General features: G+C 39.1%; 1 protein-coding gene across 5 annotated transcripts in view; it reads left to right on the top strand.

Moving 5' to 3' along the window:
* PDS5A (PDS5 cohesin associated factor A) overlaps positions 1-22,643 on the top strand; it is a 134,549-nt gene that overhangs the window by 967 nt on the left and 110,939 nt on the right. For all 5 annotated transcript variants that reach the window (XM_012753924.3, XM_076001201.1, XM_076001202.1 and 2 more), the window contains exon 2: positions 263-440. In XM_012753924.3, coding sequence (XP_012609378.1) covers positions 303-440 — 138 coding nt within the window. In that variant the 5' untranslated portion in view covers positions 263-302. The remainder of the gene's footprint in view (positions 1-262; positions 441-22,643) is intronic.

The following is a 22,643-nucleotide window of genomic DNA, read 5'->3' as shown; positions in this document are numbered from 1 at the left end:
GGGGCGGATTTCATTGTGAAAGGTGGAATGGGAAACTCCTGGAGCCGCTCGCCGCCGCGGCGCCTGTGCCGAGGAGCCCCGAGAGCCCAGGGCTGGCGGGGGCGGCCGGCGGGGTCCGAGCCTCGGGAAGGAGCGGGTGGCAGGGCTGCTGCCGGGTCCCCGGCCTCGGGGAGAATGGGCCCTTTCCAGATGAGATATTTCAAACGAAAAAAGAGGTTACAAAGTCGCCCTTTCTGCTGAACTTTGGTTTTCTGACCGATAGAGGCCGGTAGAGGACTGTGAAAGAAAAGTTGTCCCCCAGGATGGACTTCACCGCGCAGCCCAAGCCTGCCACTGCCCTATGTGGCGTCGTGAGTGCGGACGGGAAGATCGCTTACCCTCCGGGGGTTAAGGAGATCACCGACAAGATCACCACCGACGAAATGATCAAACGACTGAAGGTAAGCACCTGGACAGATTGTTCTCACTCACATGTCTTGGCTCCTTCCAAAGAAGACATCTATCCGAGTGCTTTCTCGTGTGGTGTTACTGCACTCCTTGGCCTGACCTTTACAGTTCTCCCAGTAAGTTTTTTAGATAGCTTACTGTCTTCTCCCTTACCTCCTCTGAAAAGTATTGTTCTATTTTGAATACATCTTTGAATAAGTTCTGTAGAGACAGACATACCCATTATGGGAAATTAAAAAGAAGTGTGATTTTTTTTTTTTTTACTTTTTTAGTTTTCAAGCGTAAGTATTCTTGTGTTTTTAAAGTTTTTTTTTTTTTCTGGAAATATTTAATGAATAGATAGGACCCTAGATAGGACTAGGGAAAGATTGGAGTAGGGAAAGACCAGAGTTAGTTAAGTCCAGCTAGGAGACTTTTAACAGCAAGTAGAAAGATACTGAAATCTTGAAGTAGGACTGTGACGATGGGAATAGAAACCATAGGGAATGACTGTTCATAACTGTTCAAAGTAGGTTGTAAATTTAAGGCTGGGACTACAGGCATGCACCACTATGCCCAGCTCATTTTTTCTATATAATTTTAGTTGGCCAATTAATTTCTTTCTATTTATAGTAGAGATGGGATCTCGCTCTTGCTCAGGCTGGTTTCGAACCCCTGACCTTGAGCTATCCTCCCGCCTCAGCCTCTCAGAATGCTAGAATTACAGTCGTGTCCAAAGGAGTTTAGAAGAGAGTATTATGGCTCTTTTTATGAGGCATCAGGTTATTTAATTTAAGCATGGTGATCCTAAGATCAAGGTTTTCAGTTTCAACCTTATGTTGGTCAGTTTTTTGCTTTCTATCCCCTGAACATCATGGCCACAACCCTACCAAATAAGTGCCATTCTTGTTACAGGATCAGCTTGAAACAGTGGCTCTCAGTCAAGACAGCTTTGACACACAGGGGATGTTTAGCAATGCTGGAGACATTTTTGGTTGTCTAAACTGGGGCTAGATAGGACTAGGGAAAGATTGAAGTAGGGAAAGACCAGAGTTAGTAAGTCCAGCTAGGAGACTTTTAACAGTAAGTAGAAAGATACTGAAATCTTGAAGTAGGGCTGTGACAATAGGAATAGAAACCATAGGGAATGATTTATGTTTCAGAGTTAGAATCAATTAGAGTTGGTGGGAGGTGAGGGAAGAAACAATGTTAATGTTTCCACCTTGGGCAACTTGATAAAATGTATTTTTAGGGAATGATCTTGCCCCTTTGTTCTTAGAGCTTAGTATGGTGACTAGTACATGTATACAATGTTGTGTTTTAATGAATACAGTATTTAAAGTCTTCCTGTGGTTTAGTTTTCAAAAATCTAATTATATTCTGAAATTTGTTGCCTTTTTGGAAGGAATAAGACAATTTCTTTTCTTAAAAATTTTTTTTCTTTAAAACAAATCTTGATACTAAAATACATGAATTTAAGTGCTTAATTTGTGCTTCTTAAAATTATATCAAGTGTTTTGAGAGTTTAAAAAATTATTAAATATGAAGCTGTTTTGTAAAAAATTTATGGATCTTTAATTTTTATTAAGTTTCAAATTAAGAATACTGAAAGCTTGAATTCTAGTGGTGGATAATATGGTTTAAAAAATGGAAACTTATGATTATCTACATTTTCCACTTGAGAATAGATTATCAGAAGTATTGTTAACTATACATGGACATATAACCAAGTCTATAATGAGCATTGTAATAGAATATCCCATTTGTATGAATTCTTTTAGAAGTTAAAATTGGCATACATATCAACCAATTTGAATGTCCTTACTGCTAAAATTTTGCTTTTCTGAAAATTTTTTTAAATTTTATATTCCTCCTGCTTTTAGTTCTTTCTGTTTTACTTTGTACTTTTTAGGAATCTCTGTTTAAAGTATTACTGTATCACTGGAAATGTAGAATCTTACTACGTTGCCCAAGCTAGAATGCCCTGGCATCAGCCTAGATCACAGCAACCTTAAACTCCTGTGTTCAAGCAATCCTCCTGCCTCAGCTTCCCAAGTAGCTGGCACTACAGACACATGCCACCATGCCCAGCTGATTTTTCTATTTTTAGTAGAGACTGGGTCTTGCTCTTGCTCTGCCTGGTCTCAAACTCCTGACCTCAAGTAATCCTCCCATCTCAGCCTCCCAGAGTGCTAAGATTACAGGCATTAGCCACCATGCATGGCCAGAAATGTAGATTTTTAACCATATTTAAACATTTTTGAAATTGTGATAATTTTTTATTAGATCCTTAGTTATGGGTAAATTTTATAAATTCAGTAGTTAATTATTATAAAATGACAGCAATGTTCAAATATATAAATGTAAAGAGAGCTTAAAGGCAAGTAAAATCTTAGTCAAAGGAATTCAGAGATATTTGGTCCTATTCTCTTCAGTTTTCAAGAATGGAACCAGCATTTTTACAGTAGAACCATAATTTTAGAATTAGAATATCTTAAATTCTGGAACTTCCCCTTTGCAGATAAGAAAAGTTAAGGTGCAAACTGGCCGAGTAACATTTACTAAGATCAGTCATAGGGCACGTTTGTGGCAGAGTCAGGGCAATGGTATCATATTGATTTTGGTTCTTTATTTTGAGACAGAGTCTCACTTTGTTGCCCAGGCTAGAGTGAGTGCCGTGACATCAGCCTAGCTCACAGCAACCTCAATCTCCTGGGCTCAAGCAGTCCTACTGCCTCGGCCTCCCGAATTGCTGGGACTACAGGCATGTGCCACCATGCCCAGCTATTTTTTGTATATATATTTTAGTTGGTTGATTAATTTCTATATTTAGTAGAGAGGGGGCCTCGCTCAGGCTGGTTTCCAACTCCTGAACTCGAGCAATCCGCCTGCCTTGGCCTCCCAGAGTGCTAGGATTACAGGCAGATTTTGGTTCTTATAGCTGCTTTCTTCTAAGGAATCTCAGTAGAACTAAAAGGTTGTGATTTTTATCATGAACTTAAAGACAGTAAAGTGAAAAGAGAAAAGAATCAAAGAGATTTAGTTTGGTCTTTTGTAGTGAGATAAAGTATGGCATTTTTCTAAACATTAGAAACTGTTGTGAAGCTTTGAAGCCTACTTGAAAATAATTCTTATGTCTTTGGAAGAGCTAACATACACTTTTGTACACTAGAAGCTTCCAGGGAACTGCTTCACCTGTTTTTGTTATGTTGGGTCACACTGATCTGTAGGTTCCTTGAACATGCCATTTTTATTTCTGCCTAGACAGATTCCTTATGTGGCCCATAAATACCCTTCACTCTCAGCTCACTTTGTCACTCACTTGTTACTTTTTAAGGGAAATCTCTTAGATTCCCCATTATATACTCTTTTAACTCTTTCATATCACTTATTGCAGTTGTGATATTTATATGTTTAATTGGTTTGTCTCTCCAGCTTCTCTGTAAGCTTCATGAATACAGGTACCATGTCTGTTTTGTTCCTTTTTGTATCCTTCCATTTCCAAGCTTAATGTCTGGCACATAGTTGAGTGCTCAGCAAATATTTGTTGAGTGAACCAATGAATACTTTCTATTAATGTTAGATTAGCAAAATATTTTTATTTTTGAAAGTGAAGGATAATTTGAAAAAATTATGAATTGCAACTAAGCTTTTCCTGAGTTTGCATTCCAGAGATAATAACATAGATATAATACTGAGAATTTTAGAGCTAAAAGGTAGTGTAGAGGTTAATTTTGTTCTAATTTTGCAGATGAAGAAACTGACCCTTTGAGAGATGGTGACCAACCCTAGTCACATAAAGCTGAACAATGTCATTAACTTCTGTTACTTAGATAGGTTACAATTGTATATTAGTTGACAGAAAGTTAAAAGCCATACTAAAGTTAATTAGCGGTTTGGAAGGAGAGCAGATAGTTTAGTATTGTTATTACATTAAGTGTCACAAATAGCCACCCACCTATACGGTTATGGATTCAGAAACTAACACAGAGTTCCCATCTGACAAGTTTTTGAACACAAGTTAAAGTGCACCTATAAATAAATAGTTGTACAAATTCTATTACCAGGTTCTTCCCAGAGTTAAGTTATATAGTCTGTCCCAGATCATACATTACATAGGATATGTGCCATACACATACTTTGTTATTCCTTTTCTTGCTACTTTGGAGGTGGGGGGCCTTGATAATCCTTGATTTTTAGATGGAAGTATGGGCAGAGTGAAGTTTGTTGTTTTGTTTTGTTTTTGAGACAGAGACTCTGTTGCCCTGGCTAGAGTGCTGTGGCATCAGCCTAGCTCACAGCAACCTCAAACTCTTGGGCTCAAGCAATCCTTCTGCCTCACCCTCCCGAGTAGCTGGGACTATAGGCATGTGCCACCACACCCAGCTAATTTTTTCTGGTTTTGGTAGAGATGGGGTCTTGATGTTGCTTAGCCTGGTCTCGAATTTCTGAGCTCAAATGATCCACCTGCCTCGGCCTCCCAGAGTGCTAGGATTACAGGCATGAGCAACTGCGCCCGGCCAGAAGTTTGCTTCTTATAACCATCTCTTACTACCCGATCACAGAGATCAATGCTCCAGATGTTATTCCAGCTACCATTCTATTCCCAGATCTGCCATATCTATTTTGTCAGAGAATCAAATCAAAATGTTTACTACCTTGATGCTAAGAATTAAGAAAAAGAAAATATCCCTAATTTTATGAAAATATCCCTAATTTTTCTTCCACCAAGTATATATTCTGTAATCTTTCTCCTTGTATCAACCTTTCTCCACCTGGTCTGTTTGACAGTTTAGTAAGAGTTAGGATATGGTGGACTTTTAGGTAGGGCATCCCCCTTTCCTCACCAAACCTAGGTTGGGAGAGGGGAAGAATAGGTTAGGGAAGAAAGGGCATAATTATTTCCATTTCCTTCCCTCCAAGAGGACCCTAGAAATATTTAGGAATTATTTTTAATTCTATGAATGATTTTTGTTCATCCCTAGCTGCCACATAGTGTGATAATTTCATGTGTAATTAAGTATGTAATTTCAACTCTAAATTATCTTTATTTTAATATTTGTATCAATGAAGAAGATTGTGCCAAGAATGTTTTAAAAATTAAATGGAGAGGCAAGATTTCTTAAAATATAGCCAGTATGCATTTGTGAAGTGATGCATAGTGCAGCACGGTTCTGTTTTTTTTTTTTTTTGAGACAGAGTCTCACTCTGTTGCCCGGGCTATAGTGCCGTGGCATCAGCCTGACTCACAGCAACCTCAAACTCCTGGGCTCAAGCGATCCTCCTGCCTCAGCTTCCCCAATAGCTGGGACTACAGGCCTGTACCACCATGCCTAGCTAATTGTTTTTCTGTATATTTTTAGTTGGCCGATTAATTTCTTTCTATTTTAGTAGAGATGGGGTCTTGCTCTTGCTCAGGCTGGTTTTGAACTCGTGAGTTCAAACTATCCTCCTGCCATGGTCTCCCAGAGTGCTAGGATTACAGGCATTAGCCACCGCACCCGGCCTGCAGCATAGTTCTTATTTCAGACTTCCATTTGTGTAGAGGAACTGTTCTGATTGTCTATTGCTGTGTAACTAAAACTTTTTTAAAGATACATTTTTTTTACTTTGTTGTGGTAAAATATACACAATATAAAATTTGTCATTTTAATCATTTTGTAAGTGTGCAGTTCTATGGCATTAGGCACATTCACATTGTTGTGCAGCTGTCACCAGCATCCATCTCTAGAAATTTTGCATATTCCCCAAGTGAAACTACCCTTTCTCCCTTTTCCCCAGCTCCCGGCAACCACTATTCTGCTTTTTGGCTCTCTTAATTTGACTACTTTCAAATAAGTGAAATTGTACAATATTTGTCCTTTTGTGACTGGCTTATTCCACTTAGCATAATGTTTTCAGGGTTTGTTTATATTGTAGCATGTATCAGAATTTCCTTCTTTTGTAAGGCTGAATAATACTCCATTGTATGTATGTACTACATTTTGTTTCTCCATTTATCTGTCAACGGACACTTGGGTTGCTTCCACCTTTTAGTTATTTTGAATAACTTTTCTTATATCTCACAATTGTTTGGATCAGGAATTCAGGCAGGGTTTGGCTTGCCTTTGTTTCATGTGGCCACTGGGCTCACTCAGTGGTAATCCACTTGTGACTAGATTGGTCTAGAGTATCTACAATGGCCTTACTTAAACACTGGGTGGACTCAGCTGGGCTCTTTTCCCTGTCCTAACATGTAGTCTTAGGGCTTTTCCACTTGGTCTCTCCAGCAGAGTAGTTGGACTCAGGGTTCTAAGACACCAAAGAGGAAGTTGCCAGGACTTGGTCCAGAATTGGACCAACTCTATTGGTTAAAGTACTGTAATCATAGTCCAGCTCACATTCAAGGGGAGAAAAAATTGACTCTACCTTTCATTGGAAAAAAGTGGGAAAGAATTTTAGCCGTCATTAATACCACAGGAACTGTCATGACAAGTCAAAGTGCACTAACTACATATATGCTTTGTAGTTATAAATTTGAAAAATGTTTATCTCAAAAACAACAGCATATATTTGCAGACAACTTGCTAGATTTGTAAACTTTACTGTAAAAAAATTTTGTGGGAATAATTTAAACATCTAATTGGGGAAAAGCTATGACTTTGACTTTTTAAAAACTGTGTCTTTTTCTTCTATCCAAGTTATAATATAGAATCACATACATTTATTATGTGTCTTCAATATCTTTTAGTCTAGATAGTTCTTCCACTTTGGGGAGGGAGCTTTTATAACATGACATTTTTGAAACATTCATGCCATTTATAGGAGCTCTGTAATCTGGTTTTGTCACATTTCCTCATGGTTAAACTCAGGTTAAACTTTTTTTGGCAAGTATACTCAAGTAGTGTTGTATATACTTCCCTTTGCATCATATCAAGAGGAACATAGTGTCATTTTGTCGTATTAATTATGCTAACTTTGATCACTTGGTTACAGTTGGCTCTCCATTATAAAGGTGCATTTTTTTCCCCAGAATATTACTGGAGTACAAATGTTTAGGTTATATATTGCCTTTGTATCGCCGGAGTGAGAGCTACAAGCGTGCCCATCCCTCAGCCAGTGCACGCCACACTCATTCACACTCATGTGAATATATTCATTCCCCCTCCCCCCCAACTGCTCAGCACCCAGAAAATGTTACTTCCATATGTGCACATAAGTGTTGATCAATTAGTACCAATTTTATGGTGAGTACATGCGGTGCTTGTTTTTCCATTCTGCCTCAGCCTCCCAAGTAGCTGGAACTACAGGCATGCACCACCATGCCCAGCTAATTTTTTCTATATGTATTAGTTGGCCAATTAATTTCTTTCTATTTATAGTAGAGATGGGGTCTCGCTCTTGCTCAGGCTGGTTTTTAACTCCGGACCTCGAGCAATCCGCCTGCCTAGGCCTCTCAGTGCTAGGATTACAGGTGTGAGCCACCGCCCCTGGCCTGTTTTTCCATTCTTGTGATACTTCACTTGGTAGAATTGGCTCCAGCTCCATCCAGGATAATACAAGAGGTTTTAGATTACCATTGGCTTTTTTTTTTTTTTTTTTTTTTTTTTTTTTTTTGAGACAGAGTCTCGCTTTGTTGCCCAGGCTAGAGTGAGTGCCGTGGCGTCAGCCTAGCTCACAGCAACCTCAAACTCCTGGGCTCGAGCGATCCTTCTGTCTCAGCCTCCCGAGTAGCTGGGACTACAGGCATGTGCCACCATGCCCGGCTAATTTTTTATATATATATCAGTTGGCCAATTAATTTCTTTCTATTTATGGTAGAGACGGGGTCTCGCTCTTGCTCAGGCTGGTTTCGAACTCCTGACCTTGAGCAATCCGCCCGCCTCGGCCTCCCAGAGCTAGGATTACAGGCGTGAGCCACCGTGCCCGGCCCACCATTGGCTTTTGTGGCTGAGTAGTACTCCATGGCATACATATACCATTTTATTAATCCACTCATGTATTGATGGGCACTTGGGTTGTTTTTACATCTTTGTAAATGTGAATTGTACTGCTGTAAACATTCGAATGCAGATGTCTTTTGTTCCTTTGGGTAGATGCCCAGTGGTGAGATTGTTGGATCTAATGGAAGTTATAAAAGTGTATTTCCCCCCTTTTCAACTAATAAGTAATATTTGAGGTGATAGTTTGTGAGAATAACTTGTTTTCTAACAATTTTTCTTGTTTTAGAATCCATTTGGTGGTTATAAAATGTTGACTCTTTGAGCCTATCATTCTTTCTAGATGTATTGGCTGGCATTCTTCTATAAAGAAGAACCTCCCCATTTAAAAAATATTACTCATGGATTATTTTATTCAATGCATTAAGATCTCTTACTGTCTTTATTACTTTTGACACTCAAATTGTCCCAAATGAGTGTGCTTGTGTTTAAGTTCAGTGGCCATGAATAAATGTCCTGTAATTTCAAATGCTTATTGAATTGAATATCCTTAATCTAGTCCCTGTAAGTAGAGGTGAATTCCTTATCTGTGAATAGAAAGCCATTGAATAAAAGTATTTTTCTTAAGATTCATGAACATTGAGTCAGTGTATATATGGAGACTATTTTGTTTCTGGCTGCAATAATTTGGAAAATACATCTTTCAGCCAGCCAAGATGGCCCAGCCCTGTAATTCTAGCCCTTTGGGAGGCTGAGGTGGGAGGATTGCTTAAGGCTAGGAGTTCCAGACCAGCTTGAGTAAAAGGGAGACCTCCTCTCTATAAAAAAATACAAAAAATTAGCCCAGCATGGTGGCTTGAACCTATACTATGGAGGCTGAGGCAGGAGAATTGTTTCAGCCCAGGAGTTTGAGGTTGCAGTGAGGTATGATGATTCCACTGCACTGCAGCTTGGGTGACAGAGTGAGACCCTGACTCAAAAAAAAAAAAAATTTTTTTTTTCTTCTTGAAGCATATTACTTCAATAACATTGAAGAAAGTGGTAAAAATCAGGCATTAATAAAATGAAATTTATTTTATTTATTTATTTATTTATTTATTTATTTATTTATTTATTTATTTATTTATTTATTTTTTTGAGACAGAGTCTCACTTTGTTGCCCAGGCTAGAGTGAATGCCGTGGCATCAGCCTGGCTCACAGCAACCTCAAACTCCTGGGTTCAAGCAATCCTGCTGCCTCAGCCTCCCAAGTAGCTGGGACTACAGGCATGCGCCACTATGCCCAGCTAATTTTTTTTTCTATATATATTAGTTGGCCAATTAATTTTCTTTCTATTTATAGTAGAGACGGGGTCTCACTCTTGCTCAGGCTGGTTTCGAATTCCTGACCATGAGCAATCCGCCCGCCTCGGCCTCCCAGAGTGCTAGGATTACAGGCGTGAGCCACCGCGCCCGGCCTGAAATTGATTTTAGATCTCTTTGACGTTTTATGTAATTTTATCTGCTATATTTCAGTTCTCATCTTTGCTTTGATATTTTATCAGGATTTTGTTGTTTGTTTGCTTTTTTTTGGTTTTTTTTTTTGAGACAGAGTCTCACTCTGTTGCCCAGGCTAGAGTACCACGGCGTCAGCCTAGCTCACAGCAACCTCCAGCTCCTGGGCTCAAGCGATCCTTCTGCTTCAGCCTCCTGAGTAGCTGGGACTACAGGCATGTGCCACCATGCCCGGCTAATTTTTCTCCTGAGCTCAAGTGATCCTCCCGCCTCTGCCTCCCAGAGTGCTAGGATTACAGGCGTGAGCAACCCCGCCCAGCCTATCAGGTTTTTTTTTGTTTTTGTTTTTTTTGAGGCAGAGTCTCACTTTGTTACCCAGACTAGAGCGAGTGCCATGGCATCAGCCTAGCTCACAGCAACCTCAATCTCCCGGACTCAAGCGATCCTCCTGCCTTAGCCTCTCGAGTAGCTGGGACTACAGTCATGCGCCACCATGTCTGGCTAATTTTTTCTATATATATTAGTTGGCCAATTAATTTCTTTCTATTGGCTGGGCGCGGTGGCTCACGCCTGTAATCCTAGCTCTCTGGGAGGCCGAGGCGGGCGGATTGCTCGAGGTCAGGAGTTCGAAACCAGCCTGAGCAAGAGCGAGACCCCGTCTCTACTATAAATAGAAAGAAATTAATTGGCCAACTAATATATATAAAAAATTAGCCGGGCATGGTGGCGAATGCCTGTAGTCCCAGCTACTTGGGAGGCTGAGGCAGGAGGATTGCTTGAGCCAGGAGTTTGAGGTTGCTGTGAGCTAGGCTGACGCCACGGCACTCACTCTAGCCTGGGCAACAAAGCGAGACTCTGTCTCAAAAAAAAAAAAAAAAAAAAAAAAAAATTTCTTTCTATTTATAGTAGAGATGGGGTCTCGCTCATGCTCAGGCTGGTTTCGAACTCCTGACTTCGAACAATCCACCTGCCTTGGCCTCCCAGAGTGGTAGGATTACAGGCGTGAGCCACCTCGCCCAGCCCCTATCAGGTTTTTAAATACTATAATCCACTGCTGCTTTCTCAGTTGTTCTGTACATTTTTCCTATATTTTTTTGGTTTATTGGTCATTTTTTTATTTTTTATTTAGAATTTTTTATGTTCTTCTCATCTTTTTTTTTCATCTCTAACCTGCTTCCAAGAAAAATTTTTTTCTTTTTTTTTTGAGACAGAGTCTCACTCTGCTACTCAGGCTAGAGTGCGGTGGCGTCAGCCTAGCTCACAGCAACCTCAGACTCCTGGGTTCAAATGATCCTCCTGCCTCAGTCTCCTGAGTAGCTGAGACTACAGGCATGTGCCACCATGCCCGGCTAATTTTTCTGTATATTTTTAGTCGGCCAATTAATTTCTTTCTATTTTTAGTAGAGACGGGGTCTCGCTCTTGCTCAGGCTGGTTTCAAACTCCTGAGCTCAAACAATCCACCCGCCTTGGCCTCCCACAGTGCTAGGATTACAGGTGTGAGCCACCATGCCCACCCCGAGAAAAATTTTTAATAGACCTTTGTTAGAGCAGTTTTAGGTTCATAACAAAGTAAAGTGCAAAGTATAGGTTTTCAGCTACCCTCTTGGTCCCCCCACCCCCCACCATGACATTCCTGAGTGGTACATTTGTGAACCTCCATTAACACTTCATCACCCAAAGTACATGTTTCTGTTTTTTTCTATATATTTTTTAGCATGGTAAATCCCAAATGTTTTATTTATAATCTCTATGGCTTTTTAAATTAGGTTTTGCATTGTCTTCCTAATTAGTACTAATTTTGGCTTTTCTTGTTTGGCCAAGGTGAGCTCTATGTGCCAATTTACTCATTTTACATGGTTGCAGAAGATTTTAAATACCAAAGATAATCCGTATGCTTTAATGTAGATTAATGGTTCTCATGTTTTTAGAGTTCTTAAATACCAACTGCTTTTTTTTTTTTTTTTTTTTTTCTGCTCTTACTATTATTCCCAACCAATTGGTGCTTTTGTTAAGAATCAGATATCTAGTAACCTCTCCCACCTTACCACTCCCATCCCGGAGCAAATATAGGTCTTTGGTGCTCAAATATTTTAATTTTTTTTCCCCTTGCATTTTTTTTTTCTTTTTTTTTTAGATATTTGATACATCTGTAGGCTTGCATTTTAAATAAGCTCTTCAGGTGATCTTGATGCAGAGACAATAAAACCACTGAGAAATGTATTTTACATTTCTTATTGCTTAATTTCATAATAAATATTCTCAAAAGTATTATCTAAAAAGGATTTTTAAATTAGTTAAAAGATGTTTTATGTTCAGTTTAAATTCCACCTAGAAACAAATTTTATCTCCCAATTATTTTAACTTAACTAGCTCTGTCCTGAAAATGTTTGAATTTATTTGGAAGGCATGCAAGTATGTATACCATGACCTCTTTTACCTTACCTAGTGGCAGTCTGTTATTTAGAACTCTGTATTAATCTACCTTTCTGTTAAATACAGTTTCACTAGTAGATATAAAAATTTAATTTAACAAAAAGTCTCTAAGGGTAATAGTTTACAACTTCATTTGATGGAGTTATTTACTTAAGAAGGCAGACATTCTTGGTTTCCAAATATTTCATGCCATCCTATTCTTCCTAATTTCAACTGACTGCATGTGGGTTTCAAAAAAATTCAAATAGAATTGGCAGTTTCTACATAATCTCTACATTTTACTAATGAGAATTTTACTTTTTCTAAAACAAGAAGGTCAAGTAAACATTGACCTGTTTTGCATCTTCAATAATGTGTGGTATTGCAAAACTTATTTACACATGTGATATGATTCCTGTGGGACTTCTGAATCATCAGAGATGAGATGCTTGTGTGGCTTTATTACTTACCGCTTCACTTTAATTATTTGCAAATTGGCAGTGCTTGAAGTATGTGATGGTGATTCAACAGAACATTTCAAACGGTAAATTACCCTAGTAAGAGAGATTACTTTTCGTTTTTTGGCTGCCTTGAAGATTTTATTTGACTCTCATGTGTCTTCTGTGTTTTTCTTTGTATTTATCTTGTTTGGAGTTTTCACAGTTTCTTTGATCTATAGTTTGTCTTTCATTATTTTGAAAAACAACTATTACCTCTTCAAATACTTATTCCTCATTTTTTCTCTCTTCTCCAATCTGATTCTTTTTTTTTTTCTTCTTTTTTTAAATAAGCTAAGCAAGGTAAATCTCCAGGATCTAGTCTGTTCGATATTGTTTGACAGTTTTATATAGTTTTCCATTTCTCTGCTGAAGTTCCCCCTTGGCAATGTATATTGTCCACCTTTTTTTTTTTTTTACTATATCTTTTAACATATTCATCATAGTTACTTTAAATTCCCTGATAACTCTAGCATTTGGCCCAATTCTGGTTCTGTTGACTAATTTATTTCTTGATAATGCATACTTCTCCCACTCACCCCTCACTGCCCTTGTTTTTATTTAATGCTGGACATTATGAATAAAAGAACAGTAGACTCTAAGGTAAACTATATTTATGCCTGGAAATAATATATCTCTTCTTTTGTCAGGCAGTTAGTGTGGGGGACTTAATCAATTCCAGGCTGGTTGAGCTGGATTTCATTGCATTTTGCTTTGTGTGTGTGTATGTATTTTATATATGTGTGTGAGATATGTATTTTATATGTGTGTGTATATATTATATCTCCACACATCAATCTATGTTTTTTTGGGGGGGGGAAGAGGGTAGAATTTATGCCGAAATGCATACATTTTAATTGTGCCATTTGTGTTTTTGTTTGTTTGTTGTTGTTTTTTTTTTTTGGAGGCAGAGCCTTGCTCTGTTGTCCAGGCTAGAGTGCCATAATGTCAGCCTAACTCACAGCAACCTCAAAATCCTGGGCTGAAGAAGTCCTTCTGCCCCAGTCTCCTGAGTAGCTGGGACTACAGGCACATGCCACCACGCCCGGGTAATTTTTTCTCTATGTATTTTTAGTTGTCCCGCTAATTTCTTTCTATTTTTAGTATAGACAAGGTCTTGCTCTTGCTCAGGCTAGTCTTGAACTCTTGACCTTGAGTGATCCTCCCGCCTCGGCCTCCCAGAATGCTAGGATTACAGGTGTGAGCCACCACAAGGAGCCCATTTAATGAGTGTTAATAGATGCATATTCTTGTGTAACCCAGACTCTTATCAAGGTATAGAACATTACTGCCACCCTGGAAAGTTACCTCATACCCTCTTTCAGTCAATCCCTGCCCCTATCTTACCCCCATATAGGCAACCACTCTTCTAATTTTTTAATCCTAGGTTAGTTTTGCTTCATTTATTTTTTATTTGTTTATTTATTTTCAGCATATTATGGGGGTACAAATGTTAAGGTTACGTATATTGCCCCTGCCCCAGTTTTGCTTCTTTTAAAACTTCATATAAATAGAATCATACGGTATTTATGCATTCTTGTGTAAGGCTTCTTTCACACAACATGTTTTTAAAATTCACCTATATTTTTGCATGTATCATTAATCTCTACATTTTCATGGCTAAGTATTATTTCATTATATGAATGTATCAATTTTTATGTTTTTTTGAGACAGTCTTGCTCTGTCGCCCTGGGTAGAGTGCAGTGGCATCATCATAGCTCACAGAAACCTCAAACTCCTGGGCTCAAGTGATCCTCCTGCCTCAACTTCCCACATAGCTGGGACTACAGGTGTGTACCACCACGCCTGGCTAATTTTTCTATTTTTAGATGCTCAGGCTGGTGTCTAACTCCTGGCCTCAGGCAGTCCTTCTGCCTCAGCCTCTCAGAGTGCTAGGATTACAGACACTAGCCGCCTCCCCCAGCCTATCAATTTGTTTTAACCATTCTCGTAGAAACTTAAACTGTTAATACTTTAGGCTATTGTGAATAAAGGTGCTATGAACATTTCTGTACAAATCTTCTACTGAACATAGGCTTTAATTTATGGGAATGCAGTCATTGGGTCATAAGATAAATTACATTTAATTTTATAAGTAGCTGCCAGTCATTTCCCAAAGTAGTTGTACTGTTTTACATTCCCACCAACAATGTATGGGGATGTTGTATTTTCAAGGAATTTGTCAATTTCTTTTAAGTTGTCTAATTTATTCAAATAAAGTTGATATTCATATTTTCTTATCCTTTTAATACCTATAAGATCTGCAGCGATATTCCTCTCTTGCATTCCTTATTTGGCTCTCTTTTTTAAAAATTTATCTGCTTAATAAGGGGCTTATCCATTACTCTATCTAAAAGTTTAACTTTTGGCTTTGTTAATTTTCTCTATTGTTTGTTTGTTTTCTGTTTCATTAGCTTCTGCTATTCATTATTTCCTTCCTTCTACTTAGTTTGGGTTTTCTACCACATGAGTTCTAAACCTAAGCACTATTGACATTTTAGACAAGATAATTCTTTGGAGGGATGTCTTGTGCATTGTAGGATGTTTAGCAGCATCCCTGACTTGCGCTCATTAAATGGTAGTAGTAGCTCTGCTTCCCAGACATTGCCAAATGTCGCCTGGGAGCAAAATTGCCCTTGGATTGAGAACCACTGTACTGACATAAACTTTTTAAAGTTATTTTTTTCTTCCTTCCTTCCTCTCTCCTCCTCCCCTCCCTTTGTCTTGTCTTGTCTTGTCTTTTCTTTCCTTTCTCTTCTCTTCCCTTCCCTTTCCTTTCCTTTCTTTCCCACAGGATTTCACTCTGTTGCCCAGGCTGGAGGGCAGTAGCACACTCAACGTGTATATCAGTTTGGGGACTGGGGACTTTTGCCATCTTAACAATGCTGAGTCTTCCATTGTGTGAACATGGGATGTTTCTCCATTTATTTAGAGCTTTAATTTCTTTCACCAGTGTTTTGTAGAGTGTAAGTTTTCTACTTATTTTATTAAATTCATTCCTAAGTATTTTATTCTCTTTGATGCAATTTTTTTTTTTTTTTTTTGAGACAGAGCCCCACTCTTGCCCTGGCTACAGTGCGGTGGTGTCAGCCTAGCTCACAGCAACCTCTAACTCGTCTGGGCTCAGGCAATCTTTCTGCCTTAGCTTCCCAAGTAGCTGGGACTACAGGCATGCGCCACCATGCCCAACTAATTTTTTTTTCTATATAATTTTAGTTGGCCAATTAATTTCTTTCTATTTTTAGTAGAGATGGGGTCTTGCTCTTGCTCAGGCTTGTCTCGAACTCCTGAGCTCAAGCAGTCCTCCCACATCAGCCTCCCAGAGTGCTAGGATTACAGGTGTGAGCCACTGAGCCTGGCCCCTTTTATTTCTTTTTTTTTTTTTTAGAGACTTTGCCATTAGTTACCCTTTTATTTCTTGACCTTGCTCAAATGCCCTGACTAGAACTTTCAGTATAATGTTAAATAGAAGCAGTCAGAGCACACAGCCTTGTTTTGTTCTTAATCTTAAGAGGAAAACATCCAGTTTTTGCCATTAGAATGATGTTGACTGTGGATATTTCATAAAAGCACTTTATCATTTTGAAGAATTATCTTTCTATTTATAGTTTTTTGAGTATTTTTTTATCATCAAAGACTGTTGGATTTTGTGAAATGATTTTTCTGCATCTTTAGAGATGATCTTGTGATTTTTGTTTTCTAGTGTTCATATGTATGACATTAATTGATTTTCAGATGTTAAGGCAACCTTGCATTCCTGGAGTAAATCTCATTTGGTCATAGTATAATATATAATTCTTTTTATATATTGCTGAATTTTTGCTAGTGCAGTCATCCCTTGGTGTCCATGGAGGATTGGTTCCAGGAGCCCTCAAGGAAACCAAAATTCATGAATGTTCAAGTCCTTTATATAAAATGGCATAGTGTTTGCATATAACCTGTGCATATCTTCCTATGCACTTTAAATAATCTCTAGATTATTAACAATATGTAATACAATGTAAATAGCTGTTATGCTGTCTTTTTTTTTTTTTTTTTTTTTTTTTTTTTGAGACAGAGTCTCGCTTTGTTTCCCAGGCTAGAGTGAGTGCCATGGCGTCAGCCTAGCTCACAGCAACCTCAATCTCCTGGGCTGAAGCAATCCTGCTGCATCAGCCTCCCGAGTAGCTGGGACTACAGGCATGCGCCACCATGCCCGGCTAATTTTTTCTATATATATTAGTTGGCCAATTAATTTCTTTCTATTTGTAGTAGAGACGGGATCTCGCTCTTGCTCAGACTGGTTTCGAACTCCTGACCTCGAACAATCTGCCCGCCTTGGCCTCCCAGAGTGCTAGGATTACAGGCGTGAGCCACCGCGCTCAGCCTTATGCTGTACTTTTTTAAAAATTTTATTATTTCTACTGTGTTTTTCTTTTTTTTTTTTTTTGAGACAGAGTCTCGCTTTGTTGCCCAGGCTAGAGTGAGTGCCGTGGCGTCAGCCTAGCTCACAGCAACCTCAAACTCCTGGGCTCGAGTGATCCTTCTGCCTCAGCCTCCCGGGTAGCTGGGACTACAGGCATGCGCCACCATGCCCGGCTAATTTTTTATATATATATCAGTTGGCCAATTAATTTCTTTCTATTTATAGTAGAGACGGGGTCTCGCTCTTGCTCAGGCTGGTTTTGAACTCCTGACCTTGAGCAATCCGCCCGCCTCGGCCTCCCAAGAGCTAGGATTACAGGCGTGAGCCACAGCGCCCGGCCCTCTACTGTGTTTTTCAATTGTTCCCCTGCCCAAATATTTTTGATCCAGGGTTGGTTGAATCCATGAATTTGGAATCCATGCATGTGGAGAGCTGACTCTATTTTGTCAGAGATTTTTGCATCCATTTTCACAAAAGATATTGGTTTGTAGTTTTCTTGTGGTGTCTTTGTTCGATTTTGAACCTCATAAAATGATTTGGAAGTGTTCCATCATCTTTCAGTTTTTGTAAGTGTTGAAGTGGTATTAATTCTTTAAATGTTCAGTAGAATTCAGTAAAGGCATCTGAGCCTGGGCTTTTCTTTGTAGTTTTTCGATTGGTAATTCAATTTCTTCATTTATTATGGGTCCATTCAGATTTTCTATTTCTTTTGAGTCAATTTTCAGTAGTTTGTGTCTTTCTAGGAATTTGTGCATTTCACCTAAGTTGTCATTATTAGAGACAGTGTTTCTGTGTGTGTAGTGGTGCAACTGTATCCTTGAATTCCTGGGCTGAAGCAGTCCTCCCACCACAACTTCCTGAGTAGCTGGGACAACAAGCATGCACCTGGCTAAATAAAACATTTTTACCTAATTCAGAAACCTTTAGGAATCATTAATAATGTAGTTTGGGGTCTGATAGTATGAGTCTTTAAAGTAGAAGTGGGTTTGGAGTTCAGGAAGAGGTTAGTAAAACATGTGGCATCTAACTTTTTTTATACCATACAATTTAAGTATGAAATAATAACTTTGTCTCATTAAATAATACTAACCTTGACTATAATAGTTATAAAACAAATTATATTTTCAAATAATCTCTGCTGGTTTATTAGGAAGACAGGTTATTGAGTTTTCTCCATTGAATAATTTGCTAAAATTGAAAGAAATTAACTATATTGATGCTTTATTGTTGTTCTGTCTTACTAACAACACTTAGTCTTGATGTATACTAATTACATGGCTCTTGCCAAATGAGAATTTCATAGAGATTTCTGTTCTCAGAGTTGATCAATCACTAAAGTCTGCACCATGTAAAAAATAGACTAATACACTTCATTCCTTCAGAAAACATTATGTACCTATGTCTTACTTTGTAAGGCAGATGTAGAATATGTAAATCATAACCCCATCCTTTAGATCACAAGTCTTGTGAAGGAGACATTATTTTATACTAAAAATCACAGCATGAGATATTGTAAGATAATTCCCTTGTAGTTGGTATAGTGTTTTCAGTTCAAAGGAGTCCCTTCAGACTAGGTTGGTCAAGTAGAGAGCTTCAAGAAGAGGCGGTGGAATTTGGGCTGGAACCGTATGGAAAGGTATGATTTTAATAAGTGTTTTAATAAGGGGGATCTAGTGAGGAGTACAAGCAATCTTAGGACATATTCACAGATTCATTCAAGAAGTGTTGAGCCGGCCGTGGTGGCTCACGCCTGTAATCCTAGCACTCTGGGAGGCTGAGGCAGGCGGATTGCTCAAGGTCAGGAGTTCGAAACCAGCCTGAGCAAGAGCGAGACCCCATCTCTACTATAAATAAAAAGAAATTAATTGGCCAACTAATATATATAGAAAAAATTAGCCGGGCATGGTGGCTCATGCCTGTAGTCCCAGCTACTCGGGAGGCTGAGGTGGAGGATCGCTTGAGCCCAAGAGTTTGAGGTGGCTGTGAGCTAGGCTGATGCCCCGGCACTCACTCTAGCCTGGGCAATAAAGTGAGACTCTGTCTCCAAAAAAAAGAAGTGTTGAGCTGTATGAGTTCTTTTTCTGTGCAAAGCTGTAAAGAGGCACAAGGTGTTTTTGGAAGATAATGAATAAACCCAATTTGACTGGAGAGGAGAGTTGAAATTATATAGCATTTTATATTTGTATATAGAATATGTGTATATACATGCATGAAAGTAAAATAAAATTATAAAATTGATAATGATATTTAAAATATCAGTGGGAAACCGTTGTTTGAGTTGGGATAATCTTAAAATAGGTGTTTTAAAAATAATTTAGAAACGCTATGTTTGGTTTTGAGATCTAAAGAGACTAAAGTTGGGTACAATGTAAGAAGGGCATAAACCAGGGGCAATGGTGATGGAATCTAAATTTTATCAACTGTATTCTGTATGAAGCAAACTCACTTTATTTATTTTTTTTTCTTTTTTGAGACAGAGTCTCATTCTGTTGCCTGGGCTAGAGTGCTGTAGTGTCAGCCTGGCTCAAAGTAACTTCAAAGTCCTGGGCTCAGGTGATCCTTCTGCCTCAGCCTCCTGAGTAGTAGCTGGGACTACAGGTGCACACCACCACGCCCAGCTAATTTTTTGTATTTTTAGTAGAGACAGGGTCTCACTCTTTCTTAAGCTGGTTTCAAACTCCTGACTTTAAGTGATCTTCCCACCTTGGCCTCCCAGAGTGCTAGGATTACAGGTGTGAACCACTTGGCTCAGCTGCAAATTCACTTTTGAGATTAGCAGTCTGAGCTCTTAAGAATAATGACCTTTTCTTAAAAGGAATTTACAATCTAAGTGCTATGAAAAGACATAACAATGTGATAAAGTTGGTCAGTAAATCACTTGATCTTTGAGCTTTGGGCCCCAAAGTTGCTCTAATGTGCTGAATTTCAAGATTTGAGTGTAAGGTAGACTTTTAAATTTTGTAGTTCTAATGGCTTTGTGCATTAACTGTGCTTCTGTCTCACTTGTCTGTCTTAATTTTCACCTAATGTATATATTAGATATTAAGTGCTTCTTGAAGCCTCCAGCAAAAAATGTATATTAGATTAAAAAAAATTATGTTCTAAATAATGGTATAACAGAAAAGGAAACTGGAAAGGACTTAAAAGCCAGAGTAGATCTGATCTCGGAATCTGAGGAAAACAAAACCCAGAGTAGAGGCAGGATAGGGGTTTTGCTGGAGAGAAATAGCTAGAGCCTGAATTTGGTTTTGTATGAATGTTGTTTTTTTTTATTTTTTTTTTTATTTTTTTTGAGACAGAGTCTTACTTTGTTGTCCAGGCTAGAGTGAGTGCCGTGGCGTCAGCCTAGCTCACAGCAACCTCAAACTCCTGGGCTCGAGTGATCCTTCTGCCTCAGCCTCCCGAGTAGCTGGGACTACAGGCATGCGCCACTATGCCCGGCTAATTTTTTTTATATATATATCAGTTGGCCAATTAATTTCTTTCTGTTTATAGTAGAGACAGGGTCTCGCTCTTGCTCAGGCTGGTTTTGAACTCCTGACCTTGAGCAATCCGCCCGCCTCGGCCTCCCAAGAGCTAGGATTACAGGCGTGAGCCACAGCACCCAGCCTGAATGTTGTTAAATAGTGGAAAATGCAGGGTCCAAAAATCAAAGCTAAAGCAGAGCTGTTAGAGGTCCCGGAAAAGGTGACAACCAAGGGAACCATGGCCACACATGGAGTTTAAAATCCCATCAGTCACATCTACCAGAATTACCTTATTAGTAAGGATATTGGCCTTTTACCTTTTTTTCCTTTAGTTTTAAATGAGTTTTCAGTGTTCACATTGTTGCCAGAACTGGCTATTTCAGTTAACCTTAAATTAGTGGTAACATAGACATTGAGCTTTATCTCTATATCAGTAATTTAGCAACTGGAAGGAAAGAACATAGAGAATTTAACAAACACTATATTTTAACTCTGCAGCAAACAATTTTTTTTTTTGATGTAATTTGTCCATCACTTTAAACATGGGTACAATGTGGAGACCTGGCATATAATACAAAGAGAAATTTAAGAGGTTTTAAACACAAGTCTAGGAGCACCACATCAGAGAAGTATTTAAGAAATTAAAAGCAGGTTGTCTGGTACTGCAGACAACCTATCCCAGGTCGAGATGGCATAAAAGACCAAACATCAGAGACAAAAGATTCCCAGCATGTACACACATACACCAAATGGACCGCAGGCAAACAGGAATGTTGTAAAAGTTCATGGTGGGGTTGTGGAAAGTAGGGTTACCATTGGGATTTTCAGTATGGGCAAAAGACGGACCTGCCTGGTATGTAAGCTCAGTTGTGGTGAATTCATAGAACGGCAAGAGTATAAGGAGGAGGACAAGAGCAACAAGAAGCTGTGTATATCACAGCGTATTATTGAAGCTCACAGTGTTGGGGCTTCTGTCAGTTGATTCAGAGTCCGGTATTGGTGGTGGGCTGACAGGTGTAGGTTGGTGGATTTCCAGGAAGTTCGTAGTGAGTGGAAGTAGATTCCTCTGGAGGATCAGTAAGTTTGAGTTGGGAGAGATGAATCCAGAACAAAATTCTCAGAAGTTTAGCTTTAATGGGAGTAGTGAGAATTACTTGAAAAGGACCTTTCTATGAAAGTTGGAGGAACCCAGTTTGTCCTGAGAGATAAAACCGCAGTCTGCTGTTCCTTAAAATTAAGGAGTTTAGGAAGGTGGACGTTTGCATATTCCCTAAGAAGTTGTCAAGTGAGTTCTTCTGCTGGCAGGTAAGTGCCAAGTGGGGTTGGGGGGCAATAAAACAGACCATACATAAGTTCAAAGGGGCTAAGAAACAAAGGCATCGTATGGGAGATGCAGTCTGAAAAGAGCATAGGGAAAGAGACTTAGCCAGCTCTGGCCTAGTTATAAGGAAAGTTTTGTAAGCTGCTGTTTTAAGAGTTGAGTGAGCCTGGGCGTGGTGGCTCATGTCTGTAATCCTAGCACTCTGGGAGGCCGAGGCGGGTGTATTGCTCAAGGTCAGGAATTCCAAGCCACATTGAGCAAGAGCAAGACACTGTCTCTACTATAAATAGAAATAAATTAATTGGCCAACTAAAAATGTATAGAAAAAATTAGCCGGGCATAGTGGCACATGCCTGCAGTCCCAGCTACTCGGGAGGCTGAGGCAGGAGGATTGCTTGAGCCCAGAAGTTTGAGGTTGCTGTGAGCTAGGCTGACATCATGGCACTCTAACCGGGGCAACAAAGACAGACTCTGTCTCAAAAAAACAAAAAGAGTTGAGTGAGCCTTTTTTATCTTTCCAAGGGTTGAGGGTGATAAACCCTGTGTAATTTATAAGAGATACCTAGGGCTTCCAAGACCTGTTGAGTAATATGAGATGTAAAAATGGGGCCATTATCACTTTGGAGAAAAGTTGGAAGCCCAAAGCAAGAAATTATTTCCTGAAGAACAACTTCAGAGGCCTGTTCTGTTTTAGTAGGGAA

This window comes from Microcebus murinus, chromosome 3 (assembly GCF_040939455.1).
Source record: "Microcebus murinus isolate Inina chromosome 3, M.murinus_Inina_mat1.0, whole genome shotgun sequence".
NCBI classification, from domain to species: domain Eukaryota; kingdom Metazoa; phylum Chordata; class Mammalia; order Primates; family Cheirogaleidae; genus Microcebus; species Microcebus murinus.
This window is presented reverse-complemented; position numbering and strand designations above follow the sequence as displayed.